Source organism: Amblyomma maculatum, chromosome 1, assembly GCF_055883805.1.
Source record: "Amblyomma maculatum isolate TAMU_Amacu chromosome 1, ASM5588380v1, whole genome shotgun sequence".
Classification (NCBI taxonomy): Eukaryota; Metazoa; Arthropoda; class Arachnida; order Ixodida; family Ixodidae; genus Amblyomma; species Amblyomma maculatum.
In genome coordinates this window covers 488,952,094-488,977,168 of record NC_139344.1, presented here as the reverse complement: position 1 = coordinate 488,977,168, position 25,075 = coordinate 488,952,094, and the positions used below count along the sequence as shown (strand labels likewise).

The following is a 25,075-nucleotide window of genomic DNA, read 5'->3' as shown; positions in this document are numbered from 1 at the left end:
TAGCTCCAGCCTTTTTGCTTCTCTCTCAATTTCACGCTTCTTTTCCTCTTTTTCCCTCTTTTTCCCGCTCTTTCTGCTGTCTGAGCTGCTCCTCCTTTTTTTGGGCGATGAGGTTCCATGCTTCACTGAGCTCCTCATCATCGGTTCCCAAATCAGTGATTGCCTTTATAATCAAAGGTTTTCGTGCCAAACCACTTTTATCAATTCCCAATTCCTCACACAATTGCAACAGTTCCGGTTTCTGCAGCTTTTGTAGGTCCATGATCGCTCCGAGTGTCGGCTACTTCCAAAACAACTGTGCAAACTACCAAACCTAAAGGCGTTTCCACACTCTCTTTACCAGTTCTAAAATCTAACCCTGTTCTAGAACCTGGTCCACATCAGAAGAAAAGCCAAGCACTCACCCACACATGCGATCGATGTTCCGAGCTGCTTTCTTGTTGGCCGATTGTTGCGCCTGCTTGTTGCTTGAGATGCCACCTCCGATCACAAGATGTGGCTTGTAGATTCTGATCCACCTCGAATCACCAGATGTTGTAGCTTGTAGATCTAGATCCCACCTCCAGTCATCAGATGTTGTGGCTTGTAGATTCAGATCCCAACGCTGGTCACCAGTTGTCGTGACGCTGGGGCTATGTCGACCCGGCCTTCACTTGGTAGCGTGCAGAGACTCGGGGTTGAAGTAGGATTGAATCTTCGAAGTTGGTGAAATATGTACAAGCAGGTTTAATGGCACTTTGAGAAACTTATTTACAAGATTATTTACACGAAAAAGAAGGGTACATCAGCAAAATGGCAAGCGTTAAGAGTTCATAGCGAGAAGCGACTGGATGAGCCGTTTACCCAGGGCCCAGAGCGACATTTCGTGCTCTGCAGCGTCCTTAAAACCCCCTATGTCCAGCCCCTCTCTGAAGATGCTGACCAACCAAATCCAGGGCACGCCCCTCAGATATCGGCATCCAATCGAACACATCACTGCACTGATGGTCTGAAGCACTGACTGGCCCGGCATTGTTTCGTTGAGCCTGGTCACCTGTTGGCGGGAAAAGCTTGGGAACGGCGAGGAGGTACATTTCTATTCTTCAGCCAAGAATCGATAGGCAGCTGGTTCCGGCAAGTGGATTTACTTCTCAGAAACCCAAGTACACGTGCGCGCCGCATAGGGCTCCCAACATTGTCCCTTTTCGACAATTGCAAATCTTTCCTGCATTCCCGGGAAATCATTTAATGGCCGTATGCGTCATGCTCCTTTCTTGTCCTGCACGTCAGCGGACATGTCACTCTGTCGTCTCCTTTGGATAGGAGGCATTCATCACTGGAGGATAGCACTTCTCGACTGGAAGGGTGAACAAAAGAAAGAAAGCACTTCCTGCTATTTCCCGCAGGGGGACGTTTCTTTGTGTTTTTCCAGACGTTCTCTTGACAGGGTCAATTTGGCATTTGCAGGCCTCCACAAAGCAAAACAGGCTTACAAAACAGGATTCCTGGAAACAGGCTCACTTAGAGCCATTGGACCATCACCACATATTCACAATACTTTTCCATGCCCACAGGCGAACAATAGAGCGCGCAAATGCGGATGCACGGTCGTAACAAGACATTAATTTGTCCACATTGCACGGATTCCTGGCGCGCTGCTCAGGAGACCGTCTTTAACCCTCGTATGCGCCAACATAGTATGGATTTGGAATCAGGCGGTTGCGAGTTTGAAACCGGCTCCAACAAAGAGCCTATACTCTAGCGGGGTTCCTACTATCTATCTGCAGTGACGCGGTAAGTCTGTTGTGCGATGTCCCGCAAGGGTCTATTTTATCTCCTTTGTTGCTGTATGTGAATGATATATGTGACCACGTGAAAGCATCCACCGTATTTCTTTACGCTGATGACACTTTACTAGTATCAAGCAACCCCGTGTTTTCATGCGCCCTGGCTAACCTTTAGGAGGACGCTATGAAAGTTAGTGATTGGTTTGCCTCAAACTTAATACAAATAAATAGCACCAAATCCAGATTTTTCTGTTTTCGTAACCAGCACAAAGATGTACCAAGTGTAGGTTCCATATATTTACACCACTCATATTGCTCTTTGTGTTCCTGTCAGCCTATAGCTAGCGTCCTGTCGGTTAAGTATCTTGGTGTACACATAGACCCACATTTGTAAGAAACTTAGAAGTGTTGCATGTTTGTTGTTTAATTTGAAAACCATGATGCCTTTTTCTATCAGAAACCTAATCGCCCAGGCTCTGGGGTATAGTGTTTTAAGATACGGTATGTGTTGTTTTTTTAACTGCTCTTTCACATGGAAATGTCGAGTTAACAGGATTTTGAAAAACGTCGCTACAAGCGTCCTCTACATGCCACAGGAGAATTTGCCCAGCAGTGTCTTTAGAACAGCTGGTTTGCCTCCTTTTGACAATATTTTTAAACAAATTGTGGTACTGAAATATTTTGGAGCAGTGCATACAGGCACTTAAACACGAAACCAATGCCGTTGAGACATGTTCCTCGTTATCTTAAACCGAGAGTGCGCACTCACTACCGTAAAGCAACAAGAAGCTATTATGTTCAAGCTATTTTTAATGGACTACAGGACGATGTATTTTCTTTGACCACCCGAAAAACACTGAGAGTGGCTGCGCAAGCATTACAGAATCTTTAACATGTTGTGATGTTATAAGTGCAGTTTTGATAATATGTTGTGCAAAATGTGTCTTCTTTTTCCTTTTTTTTTTTCCTTTATTTTTTCTTTTGCCTCTGATGGAGTACGGATGTAGCGCGTACACTGCCGCGGCTGCCGGTTGTCGCCGTACAAGCCTACTTGTGGCTTCGGCGCTTCCGTTTCTGTATCCGTTTTTTCAATATACTAAATAAAGATTAATATTATTATTGATCCCTTTTCTTAATGCAGGACAACGGCCACTACTTCATTGTGGGCGTCCGAGAATCGACGCTGAGTGTTTGGTGAGTTGGATGTTCACTATTCATGTTTCACTCACAGGCCTCGAGATCGAGCAGAGTCGCCACCTTGCGGCTCAGCGGCGAAGCCTACTCAGTGTGGATGCGTTTTCGCGTCGCGGGCCAGCCCGCAGTGATTTGTACAGGAGTGTTTTTGTTTGTTTCGCAGTTCCTGTGAGCTTTTGCTCACCTATATGCCTCTTGCAAAATAAAAATTAAGTCTATAACCCCACGCTTCATTAAAAAATATATATATACTTGTCCGTATCGAGCATGTCATGCTTGGATAAGGATATCATCCATCGCCGTCTTTTGCGCTTGAGATCATTTGAAATGCAATGTCTCAAACGAAGTGGTACTGTCGTTACCACCGTGTCAAAGCAAAACAGGTCGTTGCCGTCAATAAAAGTTAATGCAAACGCTCAGAAATCGCATATTCCCGTTTCGCTTTGCAATACCGCAGCTACTAAAACATATTCCACCGCAGACTGCTTCATATAGCAGAATGCAGTTTGAACAGACCACTCTAAGCCTACTACGCCGTCTGTATGCACGATAGAGTTTTGTGAGTACTTTTTGTTTTCTTTTTTTTTTTTTTTTTGATTTTGCTTTTAAACCTCTGTCGCGGTGTCTCAATGGTAAGGGCGCTCGACTGCTGATTTCGAGAACGGGGGATTCAATCACAACCGTTTCGAAAGGCGTTCCCCTGCTGTGGGATTTGACTGCACAATAAACAATCCCACGTGGTAAATGTGGTATTAATAATGAAAAAAAAAACGACACCAAAACCAGCCTCTGCAATCATCCGTCATAGCCGATGCCGTTTTCATGCGTTATACCCGGGCCAGTATGGATTTCTTTTCTTTTTTTTTTTGTTGTTGAAGGCTTCTGTGCATCTGTAAAAGTTTTAGTGAGCACATTTTGCTTTAGAGAAATGCTCGAATGTTTGGGAAACATATTCCCTGCACCTAACTGTTACCCTAAATATTACATAATACACCTAGATCAATGTATTTTACTGGTAGCCTATTATATTCATTATAATCCCTTTTCGTCCAAGTGCTGTCTTCCGACAAAACTCGTCATTTCTGATAAGGGGAGTAAAACAGCTTCATGCGGGCTTAAATATCAGTGTTTAGTTCGGGAATAAATACATTTTTATAGTCTCATGCATGACCTCCATTTCTTTCGGAATAGTTTTATATCTGGCATCTGTTTTGGAAGCAACCCTAATGTTTTACTTCGCATAAGATTTATTCACTGCTAAATAATTAGTGATAAAGAAATTTTTCGCCTGTAAAATTGCTTCCCAGAACATGACAGTGCCCATGCGCAATTTATAACGATGTCTTCGCAGCAAGTAATTCATAACTTGCCCTTTAACGTTACTGAAAATTAATCGCTGATCATTGTAAATTCTGTCAAGTGTGTTAAAGTTCTCTCACACGGTGAAATTTATTCGCATTGCAAAACAAAATAATTACACTACTAATTTTCCGTTATATATAAAGATCACACACATCAGAAATCCCTTATACTTTCCTCGGTTTCAGGAAATCAGTTACAGTTAGTGGCGCATGCATTAATACACTACCTATCACATTCTATGACAGTGGCCGCAGAAAGCATCTCGGCAAATTCAATCCACTCAGCGCTGTACACGTGAACAATCAGCTTTCCTGTGCGGCGAGGTTTCCTGTATAGTGTCGGCGTGATCTCATTTTTGGGAAATACTTGTGCGTGGTTGTCTGGAGCAAGAGTTGATGTGCACTCAGTCTAAAGCAACTCGCCATGCAGTGCGCTGCCAATGCTACATTTAACCTGCCTAATCATCGAGTCAAGTACGATATAATGAACCAGGCTTTCTCGATTCAATCTAAATTACTGCAGGTCAGAGCACGAGCCTTGTATCTGCGTGGGCTTGACACTAAATTCGCCGGTCTCACTCGCATGAGACACGCGTAAACTGTTTATTTTTATTTATTAATTTATTTATTCAGGGTACCCCTAAAGGCCCTCCAAAGGAGGGTATTACATAGGGGGGGGGGCGGATACAATTGTAAAAAAACACGATGCAATTGGCAACTATTACGATAAGAACCGTTATATAACATCAAAAGAGGAAAGAAAAACAACACCAAATATTCTACACATTTCCGTCACAGCGAAGTAGCTCTTGGAATTTTTTTATGTTAGTTTCTGTAGCAATGTGCGATGGCAAGTTATTCCATTCAATGATAGGTATGAATGAATTGGCATAAGATGATAAATGACACTTTGCGCGTTTAACTTTGAAGGCATGATCAAGTCGTGCAAAAATGACATCAGGTGACTGAGACAAATCACTGCGCAGTAGTGGATGGTGATAAAGCTTATGGAAAAGTGTTAACCGAGCGTGTTTACGACGACATGATAAGTCTTCCAGTTCAGCACGTTGTTTTAATGCTGTGACGCTAGTGAAAGGTGAGTAGTCTGAAAAAATAAAACGCACAGCACGGTTCTGCAAGGATTCGATTTTGGTGATAACATAGGCTTGGTCAGGGTCCCAAATAGCCGCAGCATATTCAATTTTAGGGCGTATTAGAGTGATATAATCAAGTTTTTTTTAACATGAATAGGAGCGTGTTTGAGAGTACGTTTAAGAAGACCAAGTGAACGGTTAGCAGCAGCTAGGGTGAGGTCGATATGGTGATGCCATGTTAGATCAAACTGAAGGTGCACGCCAAGGTATTTGTAAGTGTTTGTTAGTTCAACAGCATTGTCATTGAGCATGTAAGTGGTTGAAATGCGAGCGGTACGACGGGTGAAAGATATAAGTTTAGTTTTAGAAACGTTTAAAGCCATTAACCAGGATGAGCACCATGAGCTTACTGCGTTCAGGTCCGATTGTAGGAATTGGCGGTCACTGTCATCAATAATGTTACGGTAAATTACGCAGTCATCTGCGAAAAGACGAACTTTAGATGTTACACAGGCAGGTAAATCATTAATATAGATTAGAAAATGCAAAGGACAAAGCACGCTTCCTTGGGGTACACCAGATGTCACATAAGTCGAAGAAGAGTTAGAATTATTAACTGAGGTAGGTATACTGAGATCAAGAAAGAAAGTCCTTAATCCAGGCGAGCACATTAGGGTGGATGTTAAGCTGTGCTAGTTTTAGTAAAAGTCTGTGATGAGGGACGCGATCGAATGCTTTTGAAAAATCCAAAAAAACTGCGTCGACCTGAAAGCCTGCGTTAAGTGATGTTTGTAAGTCATTAACAAAACCAGCTAGTTGAGTGTCACATGAAAAACCCTTGCGAAAACCGTGCTGATATTTGAAAATAATGTTATGATCTTCGAGGTAGTTAATGACTTGGCTATGAATGATATGCTCTAGAAGTTTGCAAAAGTTGCTGGTTAACGAGATGGGTCGATAGTTAAGTGGGGATAAACGATTACCTGATTAGAATTTAGGTATTACCTTTGCTACACGCCAGTCATTAGGAATTAGTCCGTTCGGTAACGACTGCGAGAATAATCAGGACAAGATAGCGGAGATGCTTCTGGATGTATTTTTTAGTATCTTATTGTTAAAGCCAAGGTGATCCGAGCTACTTGTAATTTTGAGATTGTTTAATAAAACTGAAATACCTGCTTCGTTAATAACTATGTCAGGCATGCAGATGTCATGAAATGTAGTTAAGATAGGAGATGAGCTAATGTCTTCGTTGGTAGAAACTGATGAGAAGGTAACGTTAAGAACCTGAGCATAATCGGATTCATTGATTATGACGCCGTTACTGTCGGAAAGCAAAATGTCAGGGTGAAAGCTAGGATTTACGATGCGCCAAAATTTGCGAGGGTTGTTGGTTAACAGAGAGGACAAGTCATGATTGAAAAACTGACGTCGAGTGGATTTTATTAATAACTGGTATTCTCTGTCGCATTTCTTATACTTTTCCCACGTGCCTAAACTACCATCTTTTTTGGCCTGCCGATAAAGTCGCTTTTTTTTTGTTATTCATACGCCGCAGCTTGTGATTAAACCATGGTGTATTGCTGCTACATCTAATGGACGTAAGAGGCACAAAGTTGTCGATAAGGTTAGTAAGAGTAGTTTTGAATAAATCCCAATTTTGCTCAACAGTGCGCAATAAATATTGATTTTTGAACTGGACAGGGAAATAATCTAATTCAGTGTTACTTCTTTTATAATTAGCTCTGTTGTAACATCTGATTTGTTTAACAGTAGTTTTCTTTTCGTTAAAGGAACCGGTAATGCGTCCTGTTAGTACGTCGTGATCAGAAATGCCGTCTAAATGTGTGAACAAATATCAGGATTATTTGTTAGTAATAAATCAAGAATGTTTGCGGTGCCCGATGTGCGACGTGTAGGATTGGTGATAAGTTGCGACAGCGAAAAATCAAGACATGATTGAAGAAACATATGAGCTTCGGTTTCATTCGTTGTGAAGGATTGTGTAAACCAGTGTATGCTAGGGAAGTTGAAGTCTCCAAATATGAGCAGTGTAGAGTTAGGGAAACGCGTACAAATTTCACACAGGATTCGATTAAATTCAGCAGAAAAGCAAACAGTCATGTTAGGAGGACGCTAGATAGCACCAATGATTACATCAATTTAAAAGCACTTTAAAGAAACCCATATACATTCAAGAAAAGAACTAACCGTCACAGGTACAGCCAACAAATCGTCTTTTACCGCCAAGAGTCGATAAGAAAAATAAAGCTGTCATTACGCAGGCCCAAGCATTAGGCGCGTGAGCGCGGTACAGCGCAAGAAACGTGCAAAGTAAATCTAGAAGACTGGTGGTTGCGTGCTTTGTTTTTCTAAAATCCGCTCTTCTTCTGCTGCATTGGCGAAATCCTTAGATTTTTTTCTGCAATATTGCAGAAATACTGCAGAAGACACGTTTTCATCGCCAACAAACCCGCCGTAAACTCGGAAGCAGACCTACAAGCGTGCGTTTCTGCTAGCGCCGCCGGCTGCCGATCCACACTACCGCCTCTAGGTCGATCTCGCGGCGAATACTGTTGCGCCGAAGAGCGCGTTTCGCTGTAGTAAAGTGGAACACAGAGACTTCGCTCCTCTTCACACGCCACTCGCGCAGAGACTGAAGCATTTGGGGGCGCCGCTGATTTGAAGGTTCTCTAAGGCTTACAACAAAAATATTCAAATGTGTTTGCGTGATAAGGCTTACATTGGGGTAATCTATCGTAAAGTACCATAGAAAACCAGGCTGATGTCCCGCCGCTAAGCGCGTTGATAATTCAACCATTGCTCTGGGTGATTCGATGTCAGGCGGGTTCCAATGGGGTAAGTGTATATTATGAAACCGCGATTGATCAAAATTACCCTGAGCACTCTACGTGGCGCCCTTCATAGGCTGAGTTGCTTCGAGACACCCCATGAAACTAGCAAAAAGAAAAAGACTCGTGAATTTGGACCTCGTTGTTTGAGTATTGTATGTAGCACTGTTGTTGACCTGCTATAGCAGTCATATGTTGTGAAAGGCTATTCCTGCCGACCGCACCATACTTCCCTCCACGTACTGTATAATGCCTTCAAGTGGAGAGTGTTGATGTAATGGAGGCCACGGATACTCTGCGCCCCCTTCACTTCCATGAGGCGTCCCCATCCACAGCTGGCTGCATCACCCGTTGAAGATGTATCAAAGAAATCCAAAACGGGCGAAATCTTTGAAACATTTGATTTTAATATAAATATTTAGGTGTTCTTGTTTAATATATTTTGTCATAATCAAAACCAATTAATTCAATAAGCCACAATACATTACAGAGCCAAGGATTCTGTTGCTCCCTCAACAAACTAAATTGCTCACTTATGAAGTTTTTATCCGACCACATTTAGAGTATGGGTCCATAATTTGAAACCCCTATAAACAAAGTGAAACAAATAAGCTTGAGGCAGCTCAAAAGAAATCAGTGCGGTTTGTATGCAGAAGGTATGATATGAACTTTGCACCAGCATATTTTATTCTTCACCTCAGTTTTCCCCTGTTGAGTAGTCACGACATTGAGTGTTTAATGTATTTTCTTGTTTTCATTATCTTACGTTATCTGGTTTTTCTCTATTGAATGAATACTTACAGTTTTCAAAACCATCATTTACAACGAACTGTCATTCGTTGAATGTATTGCCTATTCACGCACGCACAGACGCTTTAATATTTAGCTTCTTCCCTCGGGTCATTGAACGCTGGAATTCTCTACCCAGAGACGTACGCAGCTCGCTTGTTGCTATTAGATTCCAGCAACGTTCTGAGCTTTTTGGGCAATGTTGGCAATTCCTGAATATTTCAACAACAAAAGGAACATCGACCAAAGGTAGGTCAAGAAAACAAGGGCTTCCGTACGGAAGTGTTGTTCACTAACTACTACACTCGGAAAGTGGCGTTTAAGTTCGCTTCAATAATCGTCCGAGGCAAGTTGGCGGGAGATTGCCATCCTTGCGATTAAGTGTTTTCTCTGTTTGTATTACGAGTGATTAGAGATAAGCCTTTCTTTGCCGATAATGGAGGCCCTTCAGATACTTTGCTCTTGTAATACGGCGTGCTAGGCATATGCTTTGGAGACGACTTTCTTGTTATTGACATCATTCATATGATCCCTCAAACGTCTTTCGAAATTCCCGCTTTCGGCTATGCAGACATGGTCGTCATCGCCGCAGGTGATATTGTACACGGCGCCCAGAAATGTTTCTTTTCTCAGCTTTTTTTTCACATTAACCAGTTCGTGCCGCAACGGGGGGAACGTGGACAATGCGCACGTCGTACGTACGCAGCACGCGTCCCAGCGCTTCACTAATGCTATGTACACACATAAGGCCAGATTGGCAGTGGTTGCGGATCATGTTCTCTGATTGAAACGATTTGCGCTCCACGGAATCCAAAAAACATTTTGGGTCCCCGCAAATGGTCAGTTCGCGGCGTACTTGCACCAGGCCCGAGGTATGGTCTTGAGGCCGAGAGCACATTTTCCGGGAACGTTGAAATAGGGACGCCGCTTTGTGGTATGCCGGATATGCAGAACTGCCCGTAGGATGGACAGTTGGTACAATTGCATAGTGGGTGCAACAGCGCTCGTCTGTTGGGCTTCTCTTCTTGTGTATCGTGTCTTCGCGCTGTTCCACGCACTATGTTCCTGCCCGTGTAAGTTTTTTCTGAAGATTTTAAAAGAAAGGTTGTGGCCGTCATGCTCCTCTAATACCTCCATAAAAGGCAGTCGGTTGGCAATCTCCGCTCGGCGGTAAACTTGACAGCCTCTCCCAAAACACGATGACGTAACTCAATTATACCACATCTGGCGCTGTCATTCATATCTGTCTTCGCGTAATCACCCGATTTGTTGTTTGCCTACTCGCGTTGTTTGCCACTCAGCCGTAATGCCTCCCCTCAATTTCCAGCTGACCTGGTCAGGCACGGAGTAGTCGTTGCGTGCTAACTCGGTTCAAAGGAGAGGACAATCAAGGTTAAACATGCCACGGAGGCATGTTAGGACAGATTGTTGAGCGGCGATATATGTCGGCCGATCTGTTATATAATATTTCCACCGGAAAACAGCCAGTCATGACAAGCTAGGCTTCCTTGCATTCTGGGATTCGCGCAAGGCTGCATGGAGCTCGAAAGGAGACAAAGCCACCGACCACTAGCGTAAGCAATGTGAGACCAAAGGCCAAATAATGCAGTCCAGCCGTGTGACGACGTATCGATAACGGTTGGAAATGTGGCATGGTTCCGCCTCCTTAAAAGGCAATAACCTCGGCGCTATCGAATTCAAAACCGAAAAACGGGGAATACCGCTGTTCTCGGTCGTCTTGTGAGAGACACGAGTGAGCGGCTAACTAGTGCAGTAATTGCTCCAGTCTTGCGCCGTGCGCAACTGTGGAAATCGATCGTCCAGAGGTGTGAACAGCTCTTGGAGAGACGTTCAGAGTTTCCTCGCTGAAATGGCGGGTCAATTGACAAAAATATCTCCGAAGAATAAACCGTAGTTCTGCATAAAAAAGTAACAAAATTCCTACAAAGAAAGGTGTTAGGCAAGGGGACACGATCTCCCCAGTACTATTCACACCTTGCTTTAAAGTATTCAGACTTGGAATGGGAGCAGTTCGGGATAAGGGTAGATGCTAGATGGAGAATACCTCAGTATTCTGCGATTTGATGATGACATCGCCTTGCTAAGTAACTCGGGGGCTGAACTACAAATAATGATTGATGACCTAGACAGGAAAAGTAGAAATGTAGGCTTGAAAATCTATATGCAGAAGACAAAGGTACTGTTCAATAGCCTAGGGAAAGAACAGTAGTTTACGTTAGGTAGCGAAGCACTGGAAGTAGTAGGCGAATATGTCTATTTAGGACAGGTAGTAACCGCAGATCCGGACTATGAAAGGGATATAACAAAGAGAATAAGACTGGTATGAAGCGCATTTGACAAGCACCCCAAGATTATGACTAGCAGCTTACCGGTATCGCTCACCTGTACTTAGCTATGGGGCTGAAACATGGAGGCTAACAATGAGGGTTCTACTTAAGTTCAGGACAATACAGAGGGCTATGGAAAGAAAAAGGGCAGGGATAACGTTAAGAGATAGAAAGCGTGAAGAGTTTGTCAGAGAAATAACTCAAACCAGTGACATTCTAGTGGAAATCAAGAAGAAGAAATGGGCATGGGCAGGACATGTCGCGCGAAGAAAGGATAACTGATGGTCGCTTAGGGTAACAAACTGGATTCCAAGGGAAGGAAAGCGTAGCAGGGGGCGGCAGAATGTTAGGTGGGTGGATGAGGTTAAGAAGTTCGCAGGGGTCAATTGGATTCAGCAAGCACAGGATTAGGGTAATTGGAGGAATATGGGAGAAGCCTTCGCCCTGCAGTGGTATATAGTCAGGCTGATGATGATGATATCCGAAGCAGCTTTCAGAGAACCCTCATATAAGAATTGAGCTTCACACCCAAACCTAATCTCCGCACGCGTTGGCAACTGACATCTCTGTGGCGAAGGTTACAACGGTGAGAGCCTTTAATTGCTTGTGCCGGATATGGTACCGAGGAAGGTGACGGTTGGCGTCGCATCTTGAATGAATTGATCAACACCAACTACATTAGACTTAATACTACCAGGAAGTAGCATTGAGTCCACCATTGGCATGGCTTCGCGACCGTAGACTAAAATAAAACGAAGTTACTTGCAGTGCAATATTATTTGCGAATGTTACGTGTATTGTGCCTCAATCCAATCGTCCGAGTCGACATAATTTTAAATCGTGTCAGTCATTCGGATGATAAGCAGTGGTTCTCTGGTGGCCTGTGCCGCTGAGTCGCATAACCTCGGTTTTGCGCTGAAATAAAAGTCGTTTCTAGGTTAGTTTTAAATACAGTGGGTGAAGCACAATCTGGGCTTCTGCGTGAAGGTCGCAATTTTAGCAGCAGTTTAACAATGAACAGTCCTCATCTCGCACTATCGGTTGAGATAGCCAGTGGCGACCACAAGGTAGGTACAACTTGTTTGAGCTAGTTGTTACATGATTCACGAATTCCAGGCCATGGATGAGGTATAGTACAAGGAGGCACACAGACAGGATGGATTGTCATAAAACCTGCCTTTTTTATACGCAAGCCGAGCCGTACCACACCTGCTAGCATATAGCAAGCTCTGCAGCTAATGTTTCGCATTACCTCAGCTCAACGAACCGTAGTCATACATCGAGCACGAGAACAAATCATCATAAGCAATTTTTGTCGCAGCCTTCCATCAGGAAAAAAATAATGACAACAAAAAAGAGCAGAAAAATTTAATTGTTCTGCACATGCATGATGATTAAAGAAGCATGGCCAAGGCAAAATGCTTAAAAAGAAAAAACGGTAAAATAAAACTCTGTAAGGAGTTATATCAGATGGCCAACCAGAAGCATTGCAAATGGTGAGTCTTGGCACTTCATTGTTCAGTACCTTCCCCATTTTTTGTAGATCATCTCACATATTTGTTCCTGTGGCCTTTTGATATCAAATTTTTTATTTTAACCGTCCTTGCCTTGGTCATGCGTATTTGCTTATTGGGCCGTTGTAGAACAGGTAGGTATTTTTGCTTAACGTTGTCGTTTTTTGTTCACTGAAGCTTTCGTTCGAAATCTCCAATTCTTCCACTATAGCTAAGCATTCCTTCTCTGGGGTGGAGTATTTCACCTCGGAATATGGCAAGGTGCAGCGTGCGCACGCTGGATGGACAATACAAGCTTTCCCTCTGATTCGGGGTTGTGGAAGTTTCAATGCTCGGCCATTTTAATGCATTTCTTGGCTTGTGAGTTGCATGGACAGGACTTCTTGGCTTGACCTGTCGACAAGCATTACGAAAAGAGCGTGTCCGCAAGAATTAACAAAAAAATATACACTCCGCCATTTCCAACCCGCGTGAGAATGAACCACTTCGATTTCCTGGGACAGGCACGTGAACATTACGCTATCACCGCAGCCTTTCACGCCTCGTGTAAAACTGCAACACACTCGTGATGTGCAGTGAATGTCATCATCTTCGCAGAGAAAAATATGCGCCGCTCCTTCAGTTAATCTAGGTAAATAAACAATACACATACGCCATCTGGCCGAGTCCGGCCGGAGTCAGCCAGCGCAGTTCCGGGCGAGTCCACCAGGTGGTATGACAGAACTCGCAATGCTAGGAAGCCTACATATTGCGTCATGGATGGCCGCGGCGCCCGGATTAGTGTGGTGACATCTGCCAGGGTTGCCTATATTGGCCAAACACGCCCGTCAAGCATGGTGGGCCGCCATCTTAGGCCCAAGCTTACGAATGGCACGCTTTGTATATGCAGAACCAGGCTGAGGTAAAAGGAGAATTTGGTCCTATTATCTGACTAGAAACGTGACGTGTTTTGATGCGAAAGCTTCACTACGCAGGTAGTCGAGCCATCTAGTATGAATGGAGATTTAGAGGCCAAACCTGTGCTAAGCCTGGTGGTCACCATGCATGTCACTTTGAGGCATAGTCACGTAGGCCGCCAGTAGTCCTTGACCACTGTCAAGGCCAAGGTCACGTTACCTACTGGCCGTTATGTGACTTTGGGGCATAGTCATGTTGGCCACCAAGTGGCCCGTGAACACTGTCAAGGTCAGGTGAGTTGTCGTCGGGTATGTATGGTTTCTACCTTGAGGGAGAGTTAGTGGTGAAACCTCTCTGTTAAGGCTAGTGGTCGCCATGTGACTTTGGGCCACAGTGACGTAGGCCACCAAGTGTCCTGTGGCCATTGTCAATATCAAGGTAACATACGGGACCTTGTCGTTGCCATGTGATTTTGGCGCATGGTCACATAGGCTACCAAGTGGCCCATGAGCACCGACAAGGTCAAGATCACGTGAGGTGACGTCCGTGTGAAGTGGAAGTAGAGGGCGCTAGAGGGATGCTACGGGCGTGTGAAATAGCAGCTCTCGGGCTCCTGCCTAGGCTACAACACTGCGCGAGATTAAAGAGGACGAACATTCTGCTACAGTAGCGCGTTGAAACGCGAGGAAGGCACGCCGGAATGAGGCCCTGAACAGGCGGCGTGCCAAAGATACCGATGAAGAACGGGCTTTACGTTTGAAGAAACGCGCATGTTTATTCGAAGCTTGGCAATGAGCGTAGCCATGTACATGAAGCTTTCGCTTCCCTCCAGGGTTAACCGAAGTTAAACCACCAGCTAATGTTTTGGTAAGATCTAAGCTTTGTTGTTAAATGAAAATGACATTTCTTAGTGGGAAGTATCGTTCGCCGACGTATCCTCCTAATGCGCAGCATTACTTGGAAGATGAGCGTGGTCTACGGAATATGTGCACAGATATTGTCAGCAGTAGCTCTGTAGCTGTGTTTTATTTAGGGTACAATAACACAATTGTCAAATCAATGGAAAGCTTTTGCCAAGAATAACTACCGTAACTTGATTGCATACTGACTATTCATTAGGAAATTATTTCATTTTGCATAAAAATGAACATTATGCTACTACATGAGTCATATGGCATTGGATAGCTTTTGCTAAGTATATTTGCACTTGGCTATTTGAAGGTCTTCGTTAACTAATGTTAATCAACCGTGAACAAATGAGCTTCATCAAGTCAGCATCGGATAGCTTATACCCAATGCAATTACACTACACTAATTGCCAGTTTCAGTTAGCATTATTTTGTTAAATTGGATTAACTTTTAAACATTAAGCTACAATGCGAAGTCCTATATCACGCTATAGCTTTTCCACAGTACGATTGCAGTGCACTAATTACCGGTCTTATTTACTAACCGGTCATTAGGTACTTATAATTAACAATTGAACGTTAAACTGCCACAAGTCATATATCTCGAGATAGCTTATGCAGAGTAAGAGTGCACTAATTGTCGGTCTTAGTTAAAAGCCATTAATTAGTTAATTGTGACTAAGACACACTTTAGAGATACATCACGAGATTGCTTATGTGAAGTTCATATTGCAGTACACTAATTGTGAAAATCCACAGCGTGGTTGCGATGCATCTGGTAGCAATTAGCTGGGCCGAAAATTGCTCGGCTTTGGCTTCTCGGGTGCTACACAGCTTCTGTCCCGCTTCAAACCGGGCACGAAGTTAGCAGTAAGTAAGCATTTTGATAAGCTGCCTCGTTGAGGTGACAAAAGCGCGCACCCTTACGGCTGCGGCTATTCTGGGATTCAGCAAAACTGACCACCACACAATGGGCCTCTGTCTGGGCGCAAAGCGGATCGACAATTATCGGACAAAATGCGGTAGCAGATCACAGGGCAAATTAAAAAAATCCCTCTAAACGCTCATGCGCACGTCTGCTATTCGTTACCGAGATCTGCTGTGTCAAACCCTTTCATGCGCCCGCATGCCGAAAGTTCACGTACGAGAGGACAGATATCGCAGTAGCCGATGAAAGCTTCCGGCATAAATTAAGCAGTCATGGTATTAATACCTATAGTGGCTGAAAATCAACCATAGTCTCCCATAAAAAAATATTGAAATGCCCATAAAGAAGGGTATTAGGCAAGGAAACATGATCTCTAGAGTTTCTTTACTTAGAAAAAGTATTCACATGTGGATTGGAAATCGGGTTGCTGGAGAATACCAGAGTAATCTGCCTTATGCTGATGGTATTGGCCTTCCTATGTAACTTTGGGAAAGATTCCCAAAGAGTCGTGAACAACTGAAAGCACAGCGGCGGACCTCTCGTGACGTGCACAACCACTGAGCAGTGTTCAGCCATGTCACCAGCCAACCACCACCTGCTAGAGACACGCTCATGATTTTTGCTCAAAACGCCTACATCAGACTACATCCAGAATAAAGCCATGAATGCTTATGGTGTCTATACACTTTTAAGTTAATACAACCACTCAGGCAAGACCATGACAACGTAAATTTTGAAGCAACGCTGCTTTTGTAGGAATGAAATTCATCAAATGACAAATTATATAAGAAGACAGCAGCCATTGAAACTAGAAAAAGCATAAAACAACGTTTTCAATTTTTATTCATATTTGTCTTATTTTTACCTAATGGCAGGCAGACATGCCAGGATAATGTTATGCTGGCTGCGCTCCTCCAACTAGCAGACAATGGAGAGCTGATATGGAAGTGAGAAATGAATGCTATATTTTCAAACTGACTAGCAGTACAGGATCATCATGCGACATTTATTTTATCCGAAGGCACTATAGGTGCTCTGAGCTGATCCGCGGTGCACACCTAGGGTATCTTTTTCTTTTTCAACTGTAGCTACTTATATTTTATATGCATGTGACATTGTTTCCCATTTGGCAACTGATAACTGCAGATTTCTATTTCAAAATGAACTCACTGAACTCGTATTACCAATATATTGTTAAGGTTTATTTACAGAGCGATTCTTCACATGAGCCTGGTGCACTAACCAACAGATGGTGAGCTTCCTCCTCCTCTATACTGGAGAGCCTCTTCTTCGCACGTCCTCTTCTGTGCGCATGCATGACATTTCCCAATTCGCAGATGAAGCTGTCAATCCCGAGAGTGGCAGCGCCTCATTCTTGCGTCATGGACTCTGTGTTTTCCGAGAGGGGCGGCCTTAAGAACATTGGCGAGACGCGACGTAATTCAACTCATTGATGCATGTGAGCACAATAAATGGGCCTGTGTAGTGCGACAACAGCTTCTGAGACAAACCACGCTAGCGGAGAGGTGTCCAGAGCCACACTAAGTCGCCGGGAAGGTAGGAGACATACTAATGCCGACGATCGTAGCTCTGCTTAGAGCGGTCCTGCGCGGCCAGAGTGCGTAATCTGGCAACCCGACGAGCCTCTTCGGGAGGGTATTTTCGCACACCGTGAACGCGCAATCATGCGACGCAAAAGTGACGTTGACTACTACGTCACTTTTGCGTGTCCTGTCGACGTTTTTTTTTTTTTTTTTAAATTCTACTGGGGCAGATAGAGAAGCGCTTGGCCGTCGGAGCGCGGCTTCGAGCTGGCGGAGAGAGAGCATCTAGCCGTCCGCACTTAACAGCACGCACGCTTTCTTCTGTAAAGCGCTCGCGGCAGTTAGTTTTGTCCACGCCATGGCTCCTCCTCCAACACAGTCTTCTCCCCTCCCCCTTGGCTCCAAGCAGTAAACAGAATTTTCCTCCCCCGGGGGAATGAGTGAGCGCAGATTTTGTGCGTTCGCAGTCTTTGGCTTTCGTTCTCTATCTTCCGGCGGGGTTAGAGCTGGTATTCGACGCAGGGACTTCCGAGTCTGCTTCTTCGCAGCGCGCTGCACGGATTGTGAGTTTGCTTCCTCACTACAATGAAAACGTGCAAGAGTACTGACCTTATGCGGCGCCTCAAATATATTGAGTACCTGCGCATCAGTTATTTGCGAGTTATTTGCACACACGCGCGCCCGCACACATGCAGTGTTTTAGTGGCAAAAAGGAAATAACTTTACAGCATCTTGCGCGTAAACGTTGATGTTTGGAATTAAGCTGTGAAATTATACAATATGTTACTTAGTTTACGGATACGCCACTCTTTATACAAATATATATATATATCTATATATGTATATATATATGTATATATATATATATATATATATATATATATATATATATATATATATATATATATATATATATATATATATATATATATATATATTGAAAGGGGTTTTTTACTGTGCTTTAACAGGGATAATAGCCCTGGCGAAGTTTCACGGCGAACCACACAAGAACACAGCCAGTCTCAGTCTCCACAAGCGAGCACGAGCAGCGCAGCGGCACTTCGTCGTCCTTATCCTCGTCTTCGTGATATTCTCGCCTACTTCATCCTTGTCTTCGTATATCCTCGTGTAGTTCACTACAATTTCCCCCGGAGCGAGGAGGAGCCATCCTGGCGACCTATGGTGAGGGCAAGAGGAGCGGATCGTAGTACGTTTTGAGGCGGCTCACGTGCACAGTTTCGCGGCCGCGATGACGCATGTCCGAAGAGGTAGTGAGTGGCTCCACGATGTAATTCACAGGGGAGGTTTGACGGATAATGTGGTAGGGGCCGTGATACTCGGTTCGAAATTTTGATGACAATCCCGGTGGGGTGCCGGGAACCCAAAGCCAAACAAGGGATCCTGCAGGAAATACGTGTGGCGTCTGATCTTTGTCGCGGTGATGCTTTTGGCGGCCTTGAGATTCCGATGTAAAACACCGGGCCAACTGGCGACATTCTTCCGCATGTTTGGCAACGTCTGAAAGGAGAGTACACTCGGAGGAGTCGGGACGATATGGTAAAATAGTGTCCATCGTGGACGACGCCTCACGCCCATAAAGGAGGAAGAAACGGCTAAATCCAGTAGTTGACTGCGTGGCGGTGTTATAAGCGTATGTCACGAAAGGAAGAACAGCGTCCCAGTTAGTCTGATCGGCGGCAACGTACATCGTCAGCATATTTCCGAGAGTGCGATTGAAGCGCTCAGTCAACCCGTTTGTTTGAGGGTGGTAGGCTGTTGTGGTCCGGTGTATGATGCGACATTCGGCTAGTAAAGATTCAACGACGTTGGAAAGGAAGACGCGTCCTCGGTCACTCAGCAGCTCTCGCGGCGCGCCGTGGCGAAGAACAAAATGATGTAGCAAGAACAGGGAAACTTCACGGGCAGTAGCGGCGGGTAAAGCGGCGGTCTCGGCATACCGGGTGAGGTGGTCGATGCCGACGATAATCCACCGGTTCCCAGAAACCGTGCAGGGAAGTGGCCCGTAAAGGTCAACGCCAATGCGGTCAAAAGGGCGGGCCGGGCATGGAAGTGGTTGTAAGGGGCCAGAAGCACGAGGTGTGGATGACTTTCGGCGCTGACAGGCGATGCAGGAGCGGACGTATTTGCGAATATACCCGTACATGCCGCGCCAATAGTAGCGTTGAGAGATCCTTTGAAACGTCTTCACTACACCAGGATGGGCACACTGAGGGTCGGCATGGAAAGAGGTGCAAATTTCATGTCGTAAATGGCGGGGAATGACGAGAAGCCACCGTCGACCATCAGTCATATAATTGCGGCGGTAGAGAAGACCGTCTCGCAGGGCAAAGTGTGGTGCTTGACGGCGTAAAGCCCGAGAAGGTGCAGCAGCGTTAGGAGAAGTGGACACGATCTCGATAAGAGATGCGAGCCACGGGTCTTTTCGCTGCTCCGCAGGCATGTCAGCGATGGTTAGAGAGGAGAGGACGGGATCAGCCGCCGTAGAGCAATCAGGTTCGTTGGAGACGGGAGAACGAGATAGTGCGTCGGCGTCCATGTGTTTACGGCCAGAGCGATATATAACGCGGATGTCAAATTCCTGTAGGCGGAGAGCCCATCGTGCGAGGCGGCCGGACGGGTCTTTAAGAGAGGACAGCCAACATAACGCGTGGTGGTCCGTGACGACGTCAAACTGGCGACCGTAAAGGTAGGGTCGGAATTTTGTTAATGCCCACACAATTGCCAAACACTCCTTTTCTGTAACTGAGTAGTTGCGTTCAGCTTTAGAGAGGATACGACTCGCGTACGCGACGACGTATTCGTGAAAACCGTTTTTCCGTTGTGCCAAGACAGCTCCGAGGCCAACGCCACTCGCATCAGTATGGACCTCGGTGGGTGCTGTCGGGTCGTAGTGGCGAAGGATTGGTGGCGAAGTCAAAAGACGGCGCAATGCGTTGAACGCTTCGTCGCACTCGACCGACCACGCAGTTAAGTCACTGTTTCCTCCGAGTAGTTTCGTCAGGGGTGCAATTACCGAAGCAAAATTCTGCACGAAGCGCCGAAAATAGGAGCATAGACCTATGAAGCTTCGAAGTTGCTTGAGAGAAACCGGCTTAGGAAACTCCGCCACTGCGCGCAGCTTGGTCGGATCAGGGCGAACACCTTCCTTAGAGACGATGTGCCCCAAAATAGTCAACTCCCTGGCACCGAAGTGACACTTCTTGAGATTCAGTTGCAGGCCGGCGTCAGTAAGGCAAACCAAAACTTGCCGCAAGCGCTCTAGGTGCGTAGCGAAGTCGGTGGAAAAGACAATAATGTCGTCCAAGTAGCAGAGGCAGATGTGCCACTTGAACTTCCGCAAGATGTTATCCATCATCCTCTCGAATGTGGCGGGCGCATTGCACAGACCGAAGGGCATCACATTAAATTCATAGAGTTTTTGGTTGTCGTCCCAGTGGTTGTGAATACTGACCCGCTCATATGAGGCCAGCCAGTCTTCCACGTCATGGTCGCCGGTTCCGCTGAAGATAGGAGGATCACGCTGGCGCAAAGCTCCAGCGCAGAACACCGCGGATGAGGGGCCGGTTGGACTGGGGGTAGTAGGGTCGGTCATTGCTTGTGTCGGGAGTGTGCGGCTGCGGAGCTCCAGGGCGGCAGGAAATGCTGACCTCCACCAAGTGAAAGGGGGTTTTTACTGTGCTTTAACAGGGATAATAGCCCTGGCGAAGTTTCACGGCGAACCACACAAGAACACAGCCAGTCTCAGTCTCCACAAGCGATCACGAGCAGCGCAGCGGCACTTCGTCGTCCTTATCCTCGTCTTCGTGATATTCTCACCTACTTAATCCTCGTCTTCGTATATCCTCGTGTAGTTCACTACAATATATATATATATATATATATATATATATATATATATATATATATATATATATATATATATATATAAACTTGAAGTAGGTGACACACGGTGGAAAAAACAACACTTTAATCCGACGTTTCGGCCGGGGTCCGGCCTTTGCCCACGATTCCTTTTGTTATCAACACTGTTACGAACAGTTAACTTTAACTGCTCCTTTTTGCCCCCATAGCATTGAGCAGAAAATTGAGTTTTGTCACCATGCCGCGATTTGAGTGACTGTTTACTTTTTTTTTGTGTGTGTGTACCGCGCTAAATCACAGTTATATTTCACTGTTAAATTCTACTGACGTGTTATCTGCTACTGTCGCCTACCAATGAGAATGATATTTCAGTTGATCAATCCCCCTCCTGAATATTGCAGGATTAAATGTGACATAAACTCCACCCATTATAACCTCGCGATATATTGTTTTGGGCGCTGATAGTGACAACAATCTCTTTAGGGATATATCTTCTTTTCTTTGTGCAACATATTAAGATGCATGACCTAAGCGCAACACATGTCATTCGGTCTATATACTTTGCACCGCCATTACATCACGCGTGTGAAATCTTGTTTTTGATATTTTGGTGTTTATTTGTTGACAGTGGCTGGTCACGTGTTCTTCGGTTGTGCATGTATATAAGAAATTGGAACCGACAGCTTCTTTCTACATTCCTTGACAAAGGCCGGACCCCAGCCGAAACGTGGGATTAAAGTGTTGTTTTTTCCACCGTGTGTCACCTACTTCAAGTTTATGACCTACCGGACCCATTCGAGCTTCCACCCCCTCTCTATATATCTCATATATATAATTGAGGCGCAACTTACTTTTAAGGTGCAAAAGCGGCTGATTGAGCCAAGTAAACGACACAGCAAATCTTCAGCACTCCCTCCGCTGCCTCTCAAGCCAAACCAACCCATACCTCACAGCTAGGGAAAAAGAAGAAAGGAAGCAAGCGTGCATACTGCTTTACCGAGGGCAGCTCCAAGCCGTCACTCGTTTGAAACCGCGCTGTCTACGTTGGCTAGCCTGCCCGCCCCTAAAGCCCCTTTATAGAGGTGCTTTACCCGCCCCTCCTTTCAACCTCTCTCCACTAACAGGAAAAAAATACAGAAGAACGCGTGCGTGCTGCAAAGTGCGGACGGCTAGATGCTCTCCCTCCGCTAGCTCGAAGCCGCGCTCCGACGGCCAAGCGCTTTTTTCACTACCCCAGTAGAATAAAAAACAACAAAAAAAAACTTCGACAGGACACGCAGAAGTGACGTAGTAGCCCCACGTCACTTTTGTGTCACGTGATTGCGCGTGCACGGTGTGCAAAAACACCCTCCCAGCCCCTTCTGCGCGGCGGAGTGTGCTCGAAACAGAAGGCTCTGTGTCGAAAGAGAATGGCAAAATGGTGTCGAGGGAACGTCGAGGCGGACGGGCGTAGAGGAGGAAAAATGGACTATAAGAAGTTGTCTCTTGTTTCGAGGTGTTATAGGCGTAAGTAATGAATGGAATCACGTCATCCCAGTGGTTGGGCTGTGAGTCAACATACATCGCAAGCGTATTCGCCAAAAGGGTGGCTTTTTGGTTGGAAATTAGCGCTCGTGTTGTTCGTTCTTCTCGTGTGTCCTCTGTCTGCTTTGCGCTACAGTCTCGCTATGTTCACGCACCAACAAGCCCAAGGTTGGAAATTAGCGCTCGTGTTGTTCGTTCTTCTCGTGTGTCCTCTGTCTGCTTTGCGCTACAGTCTCGCTATGTTCACGCACCAACAAGCCCAAGGTTGGAAATAAGCGCTCGTGTTGTTCGTTCTTCTCGTGTGTCCTCTGTCTGCTTTGCGCTACAGTCTCGCTATGTTCACGCACCAACAAGCCCAAGGTTGGAAATTAGCGCTCGTGTTGTTCGTTCTTCTCGTGTGTCCTCTGTCTGCTTTGCGCTACAGTCTCGCTATGTTCACGCACCAACAAGCCCAAGGTTGGAAATTAGCGCTCGTGTTGTTCGTTCTTCTCGTGTGTCCTCTGTCTGCTTTGCGCTACAGTCTCGCTATGTTCACGCACCAACAAGCCCAAGGTTGGAAATTAGCGCTCGTGTTGTTCGTTCTTCTCGTGTGTCCTCTGTCTGCTTTGCGCTACAGTCTCGCTATGTTCACGCACCAACAAGCCCAAGGTTGGAAATTAGCGCTCGTGTTGTTCGTTCTTCTCGTGTGTCCTCTGTCTGCTTTGCGCTACAGTCTCGCTATGTTCACGCACCAACAAGCCCAAGGTTGGAAATTAGCGCTCGTGTTGTTCGTTCTTCTCGTGTGTCCTCTGTCTGCTTTGCGCTACAGTCTCGCTATGTTCACGCACCAACAAGCCCAAGGTTGGAAATTAGCGCTCGTGTTGTTCGTTCTTCTCGTGTGTCCACTGTCTGCTTTGCGCTACAGTCTCCCTATGTTCACGCACAAACAAGCCCAAGGTTGGAAATTAGCGCTCGTGTTGTTCGTTCTTCTCGTGTGTCCTCTGTCTGCTTTGCGCTACAGTCTCGCTATGTTCACGCACCAACAAGCCCAAGGTTGGAAATTAGCGCTCGTGTTGTTCGTTCTTCTCGTGTGTCCTCTGTCTGCTTTGCGCTACAGTCTCGCTATGTTCACGCACCAACAAGCCCAAGGTTGGAAATTAGCGCTCGTGTTGTTCGTTCTTCTCGTGTGTCCTCTGTCTGCTTTGCGCTACAGTCTCGCTATGTTCACGCACCAACAAGCCCAAGGTTGGAAATAAGCGCTCGTGTTGTTCGTTCTTCTCGTGTGTCCTCTGTCTGCTTTGCGCTACAGTCTCGCTATGTTCACGCACCAACAAGCCCAAGGTTGGAAATTAGCGCTCGTGTTGTTCGTTCTTCTCGTGTGTCCTCTGTCTGCTTTGCGCTACAGTCTCGCTATGTTCACGCACCAACAAGCCCAAGGTTGGAAATTAGCGCTCGTGTTGTTCGTTCTTCTCGTGTGTCCTCTGTATGCTTTGCGCTACAGTCTCGCCATGTTCACGCACCAACAAGCCCAAGGTTGGAAATTAGCGCTCGTGTTGTTCGTTCTTCTCGTGTGTCCTCTGTCTGCTTTGCGCTACAGTCTCGCTATGTTCACGCACCAACAAGCCCAAGGTTGGAAATTAGCGCTCGTGTTGTTCGTTCTTCTCGTGTGTCCTCTGTCTGCTTTGCGCTACAGTCTCGCTATGTTCACGCACCAACAAGCCCAAGCTTGGAAATTAGCGCTCGTGTTGTTCGTTCTTCTCGTGTGTCCTCTGTCTGCTTTGCGCTACAGTCTCGCTATGTTCACGCACCAACAAGCCCAAGGTTGGAAATTAGCGCTCGTGTTGTTCGTTCTTCTCGTGTGTCCTCTGTCTGCTTTGCGCTACAGTCTCGCTATGTTCACGCACCAACAAGCCCAAGGTTGGAAATTAGCGCTCGTGTTGTTCGTTCTTCTCGTGTGTCCTCTGTCTGCTTTGCGCTACAGTCTCGCTATGTTCACGCACCAACAAGCCCAAGGTTGGAAATTAGCGCTCGTGTTGTTCGTTCTTCTCGTGTGTCCTCTGTCTTCTTTGCGCTACAGTCTCGCTATGTTCACGCACCAACAAGCCCAAAGTTGGAAATTAGCGCTCGTGTTGTTCGTTCTTCTCGTGTGTCCTCTGTCTGCTTTGCGCTACAGTCTCCCTATGTTCACGCACAAACAAGCCCAAGGTTGGAAATTAGCGCTCGTGTTGTTCGTTCTTCTCGTGTGTCCTCTGTCTGCTTTGCGCTACAGTCTCGCTATGTTCACGCACCAACAAGCCCAAGGTTGGAAATTAGCGCTCGTGTTGTTCGTTCTTCTCGTGTGTCCTCTGTCTGCTTTGCGCTACAATCTCGCTATGTTCACGCACCAACAAGCCCAAGGTTGGAAATTAGCGCTCGTGTTGTTCGTTCTTCTCGTGTGTCCTCTGTCTGCTTTGCGCTACAGTCTCGCTATGTTCACGCACCAACAAGCCCAAGGT

The 25,075-nt window shown here is 45.7% G+C and overlaps 1 protein-coding gene across 1 annotated transcript in view; it reads left to right on the top strand.

The window, feature by feature from the left end:
* The window catches only part of LOC146210161 (WD repeat and HMG-box DNA-binding protein 1-like), a 335,137-nt gene that overhangs the window by 225,733 nt on the left and 84,329 nt on the right, over window positions 1–25,075 (top strand). Inside the window, exon 6 of the mRNA XM_084581922.1 lies at window positions 2,908–2,960. Coding sequence (XP_084438048.1) covers window positions 2,908–2,960 — 53 coding nt within the window. The remainder of the gene's footprint in view (window positions 1–2,907; window positions 2,961–25,075) is intronic.